The 5767-nt window shown below is 42.4% G+C and overlaps 1 protein-coding gene across 1 annotated transcript; it reads left to right on the forward strand.

Moving 5' to 3' along the window:
• Positions 1 to 1762: 1762 nt before the first annotated feature.
• LOC126526191 (BEN domain-containing protein 5-like) lies at positions 1763 to 3640 on the forward strand. The gene is made up of 3 exons (XM_055067986.2): positions 1763 to 2118; positions 2884 to 3094; positions 3470 to 3640. Exons 1-3 carry the CDS (start codon positions 1798 to 1800, stop codon positions 3598 to 3600), a joined length of 663 nt encoding a protein of 220 aa, XP_054923961.1. The 5' UTR covers positions 1763 to 1797; the 3' UTR covers positions 3601 to 3640.
• The last annotated feature ends 2127 nt before the right edge of the window (positions 3641 to 5767 follow it).

The following is a 5767-nucleotide window of genomic DNA, read 5'->3' on the forward strand; positions in this document are numbered from 1 at the left end:
GGATCACCGCCAGCCATCGATATATAGCTTTGAAACGAAGATAATCCAACGAGGGCGGCGAGACGCACGTGGTGTAAGAGAAAACTTGCAGGAACACGTGGGGCACGGTGCTTGCGAAGGAAACACCAGTGCGCCACAGACCACAACCTACAAGAACCAGTCCACATTAAAAGTGCAGCGGTGCACAGTGTGGCGACGCTGAATTTTTTTTCCCAATATCTTCCTTGGTTAACGTGACTCAGCCAAGTTGTAAACTAAAAAAACATTCCTATAATATTGAACATTTGAAAGACATTTACGCTGAGCAATAGAAATTGTTCTATAGATATACAGTGGGAGAAAACGTGAATGTGCAAACGCGGCCGACCACCATGCGGCGCATGGTCGGCCGCTATCGCGCTATCCACGCTCGGCCGAACGAAGACAAGCCCAGCCGGCAGCCCTGTTGAGCTGAGTCGCTGTCAGTTCAGTCGCTCTGTGTACTGAAGCGTTCACTGCACGTACAGGCTGGTATCTTGATACTTCACTAAGCACCAATTATGTTTGCTCTTGTGCGCTTCCGCGATGATGACATGAAGGTCGTTGTCAATGTCGACCAGATTAAGAATTTCACAGCGAAAAGCGTCTTCGATTTCGACAAAACAAAATGGCAAGTATACTGGAAAGACGAGCAACAAGAAGGATACTTCAAGGCCCAAGTGCTGCGATTGTTTGGTGAGTTCGTTAAAGTATCATTATAAGAGCCACATGATGGTCAACTAATATGTCTATATGTTTAATTCAATACTGATTGCGATATCCCTCGCATTTTTTAATGGTATCGCGCGAGCATCGACCGCATGGCGTGTCAGTGACCTTCTAGTGGTGAGAGGCACCCCTGAAGCGAACACAGCACAATACATTCGAACTACAATTCGTCTCGCACGACCGCACACAAACTTGGCAATCCCACCTATCTCGCTGCTACTAGGCCGCTGACACCCCGTACGGTCGACGCTCGCGTGATATCGTTAAAAAATTACAACGGTGATACATAATGTATATCTCATGGCCTTATACTGCCCTAGCTTAATTTATTTTAGGCCATCTTTACGTTGACATTTAGTGGCATGCGTACGGTATGATAGTCACATAACCATCTCGTAAAACAACATATCAGTGAATAAAATTCATTGATGAAAGAGTTTTCTGAAAAAAACCACAGTTTCTTTCTCCATGGAGCAGCTTTAGGACATCTTGACGTATCAAATAATTTGCTTCTACTGGGAAAATGACTACATTTTCATAACAGCCTGCTATGCATATGCTCATGCTGTAATTTTTCTGTTTCACAAATTCTCTATTCAAGTTTTTGCCCTGTAAAAGTGAGTAAATATTACCTGGTCACATTTCTCTATTGCCGTTTTAAATGTAGGTAATGAAAAAGGCTGCGAAGTGGTTGAAGTCAAAGAAGAGAGAAGCCGAGGCAGCGTTTCAGCAGGAGCAAATGGAAGCACTGTTTGCCACAACTGGCCATAGTGAAACAGACTGGAAAGATGAGTCCAAGCGGGTGGACCAGGAAAATAGCCTGCTGAAAGCGACAAATGAGCAGCTCCAAACTGAAAATGAAAACCTCAACAAACGAGTGGAAATGCTTGAAAAAGCATTGTGTAGCAAGATTTTTAGGGCAGGTTTGCATTTTATAGCAGCTTTTATTCCATTTGCAACGGTAAACTTTTATTGCTAGCTACTAAGATGCACATATTTGGCTGTTGTTTGTCATCTCTTTCAGTTATACTGAACACATGTGGTATGTGAATGTCGAAAGTTGTTCAGCAAAAACAGTTATTTTCCATTGAGTACCACCATGTGTTTCTTTGCACAGAAAACCGCATGCTGTCTCGGGAGCATCAACCCGGCTCCTGCACAACAGTGGTTGCGAAATACTCCGCACACAAGAAAACACCACAGGTACAGGTTTCCCCTGAGGGAGCAGAGCATGTATCACCTGCTGCACCCACAATTGAACAGTCATCACCCACCAGGCCACAGTCTGCAGCAGAGGCCGAAGCAAGCTGGGAGGGTGCTGATAGCGAGATGGTGGAAGGTACAAAGCTGTATTCACCGATTGGGAACGAGGTTTGTGCTAATTACACTTCACTTAAATTTCTTTTGTTTCAAAGTACAGGTGATGAATGGTCAGTTGTCCTGCTCTTACTCTGTTTTGGTGCTTTAGTACTGAAATATTGAGGCGATTTGTTACTCTGACATGCTCGATCTTCCTTGTCATTTATATAACTTGTACTTGATTCTGCTGCCCTTGGTTTTGGTGAGTATTGTGTGTTGTTTACTGTGTAGCTCCATACAATGAAATAAGGACATGATGGAAGCAGAAGAAAAAAGAAATGAAGGGTGATAGGATAGAGCACTTCTAGCCTAGCAAAGCATTTTGCTGGAATCAAATAGTAATTACAGAAATCAACAGAGCTAAAAAAATGTGCTTATTGTACAAGGTCAGAAGTTGGTGCCAATATTTAACTGCATGTAACTGTTGTTTCTTCGCAAAACATTTTTTGGGGCGAGTTTATTCATAACTGAGCGCTTGACCTGTGTACTCATCTCATGCATTTTTTTCGCTTTACTTTTTTTCTTTCATTGTTGTTTCGTTTGCCTGCACACACTAGCCAAGGCCAACGTTCTTTCCCTTGATAACTGTAAAACGCTGCATGCAAATGTCTACAAGTAGCTGCCTTCTATGTTGATCGGTAATTACATTACAGCACAATCTAGCGACAGCAATGACATAAACAATTATTGAAAAATAGTATTGCATTGTTTAATTTTCTGTTGCAGTAGTAAATGTTGGTATGTGATAATATTGCTGCGATTGTTTTATCATTTCAGGTGTTCCTGGGTAGCGGCGTGTGGCTGCAGAAGTCAATCTATGGACATTTGATGCAGCGCCCAAAAGATGGCATTTTTGTTCGTGAGGCCAGCGTGCAAGTATATTCGACTGCCGGCCTCATGAACAGAAGTGTCACTGGCGCTGCATCAAATAGGACAAAAACGGAGGCCAAGCCACCCTTGGATGCAATAAAATATGATGTTCTGAAAGGTATGCTCTAACCCACTTAAGATGCTATAACTGGTGCATACATGCAATCTTTTGCTGTAGTTAATCTATAGGATAGACAGCTGGGCGAGTTGGTACGGTAACATGGTCTTGGCTTGTAGCGCGAAGTGAACACGGACACAGAAAGGAGCAAACAGTCTGCTCCTTTCTGTGTCCGTGTTCACTTCGCGCTACAAGCCAAGACCATGTATTTAATCTGTTGCAACATCGTGCAGATTTGCAGTGAAATAAAGGTCTAGATAATTTCTCACTGTGTTCCCAACTTTCTATACTAATACTTTGCAATTGAAATTAAGCTTTGATAGATTAAAAGAAAGTGCTTCAGTTTCTCATTTCTTGGCCCCATTTTATTTTCAGCATTTTTCAGGCACTACCTTGAGCGCCGATGCAGCAACGTGCAAGAAATTGCAACAAGACAAAGTTGCCTTGGCAAAGTAGTCGCCTGCAAGATCCCATATATTATGAAAGGCCATAAGAAACATATGTAATTTTGATATGGAGAATATATTGTACATATATATGCCTCAATCATCCACTCTGCTGATTATACTAGGGGGTGTTGCCACATTGCAGACCCTCTGCATGAAGACGGACACCGACGACACACTTATACAGGACTAATTCCAATAGGCGAATAAGTGACCAATAAGTGTCAATGATCCAATAGGCAAGTACAAAGCAAATACATTACCAATAGCCCAATATAGTTCCAATCGCCCAATATAGTTCCAATAGCCCAATATAGTTCCAATAGCCCAATATAGTTCCAATAGCCCAATATAGTTCCAATAGGCCAATATAGTTCCAATAGGCAAATACAGAACCAATAGGCAAATACAAAACCAATAGACCAATAGGTGTCAATAACCCAATAGGCTATTGGTTTTTCTATTGGGAATTTTCGCTAGGGACGTAACATGAATGTATAAACTACAGCCTCTAAATTCCAATTCGCCCCTTACGGCGCAAGTTCCAAGTAACAGGCACTGGGATGTTTGGCTTACTAGTGGAGATGCTGAGAGCCAGAGAGCTCTTCTCGATCAAGCCCAGCAAACCACAGAGATCAGTGGAGCCTTGAACTGAGGGACGCACCGACCGCTCAAACCGCTAAGAGAAATAAAGTTTATACTACTATTACTTGCCCTTAGTGCTATCAGCCATCAAGTTTACCTGCAACTACAGATGAGTCACATGTCACTTGATTCACTCAGTTTCCATAAATATTCAGAACATGCACTCTATGTAGGAGGGCATGCATGACTGATCGCGTATGTGCAGCATTTTGTTGCCACAGAGGCGCATGTAATATGGAAACCGACATAAACATTAATACACTCTGTAGAAACTTGTTGTGAATTGAACTTTTAAAAATAAAGAGCAATTTCAATAAATGACAACATGTGTTTGTTTTTTGACTCGGTGAGTAGTGTGCTACCATGTGGGATTTTTTTTATTCCACGTGGTAGAGGTGTGTGGCTGTAACTGTACTGCTTTCAAGCTTCTGCATTAAGTGTGCTTGTAGCACCTGGGACTAATTCTCAATGCAAATATGCTTCAGGTAATTGTGAATTCTCGTCAAACACGACACGCATATTGCTGTATTTGTCTTGGAAAATTTATTCAGAAAAGCAGCTTTTACAGCTTCACTAAATTATTCATTGTGGCCAATTCAGCTGACCCTTTCCGAGATTGACCATTAATTTTACAGCAGTGGCTTTCTATAATTCTAGTATTCAGTGTGTATACTGATTCTTTTCAGATATGTTAACATCATACAAGCCTGCATTCCTAAGAACATAAACAGCCAGAGGCCACATTGCAAAGACGGGGATCTGAGTATCAAGAAAAGAAATTAGTAATAAAGGTAGGAAGAAGTACTCACAAGCAAATGTTTGTTGTCAGAGGGATGCAAGAATAATACAGCCCATCCAGGGGGTGCACGAAAGTCAGATAATGGCCACAAAAAACAAAGCCTACTCATATGTCACAGCCATTTTAATGAAAAATGACATTTAACTGCAGTGTATGCATAATGAAGCCTTGCTAATTATGTAAATTTACTAGCACTATCGTCCAGTACTGCTGTGCTCCTGAATGGTGACTCACATTTGCAGGCAGCAATAGGTGCAGCGACATCCATCTTTCGTGCATCACTCATTTTGGACAATACACACCTTGCTGCAAGGAAAAGTAGCCACAATATAGCTTTCTAACAATTATTGGCAATTACTTTGAGAAAGGCGTTTCCAACCACACCAGGCTAGACCGGCGTTGCCTTGCAGCATGCTCTACACCGGGAACGTAACTCCTTGCCCCCGAACCCAACATTTCTGTTTACCTGGCATAGGACGATGTGCAGACAATGCTCACCTGCCCCCTGCCCTCCTCGACCCCCCCCCCCCCCCCCAACACACGCACCAAAATATTCCTGGCTACCGGCACTGGTCCTTGTTACAAGAAATAGAAGTACGGATCCTCAATTGGTCTCGATGTTCGCCAATCCGGAACAAGATCAAATTGGCTGGGCAAAATAAAGAAGACACCAGTGTCAACCTTTCACCTGATATGACGGATTGCTTCTAAATGTGGAGAAGATTGTACCGAAATAGCCAGTAATGTTGTTTGGTCTGTACTCCAGCCACATATTATTTATCA

This window comes from Dermacentor andersoni, chromosome 8, assembly GCF_023375885.2.
Source record: "Dermacentor andersoni chromosome 8, qqDerAnde1_hic_scaffold, whole genome shotgun sequence".
In the NCBI taxonomy this organism is placed as follows: domain Eukaryota; kingdom Metazoa; phylum Arthropoda; class Arachnida; order Ixodida; family Ixodidae; genus Dermacentor; species Dermacentor andersoni.

What these genes read in the sequence shown, in the direction of transcription:
- LOC126526191 (XM_055067986.2), top strand. Translation starts at nt 1,798, where the DNA reads ATGTCGAAAGTTGTTCAGCAAAAACAGTTATTTTCCATTGAGTACCAC. An exon ending in ATTCACCGATTGGGAACGAG is followed by an intron (nt 2,119 to 2,883) that starts GTTTGTGCTAAT and finishes TTATCATTTCAG; the next exon opens with GTGTTCCTGGGTAGCGGCGT. An exon ending in AAAATATGATGTTCTGAAAG is followed by an intron (nt 3,095 to 3,469) that starts GTATGCTCTAAC and finishes TTTTATTTTCAG; the next exon opens with CATTTTTCAGGCACTACCTT.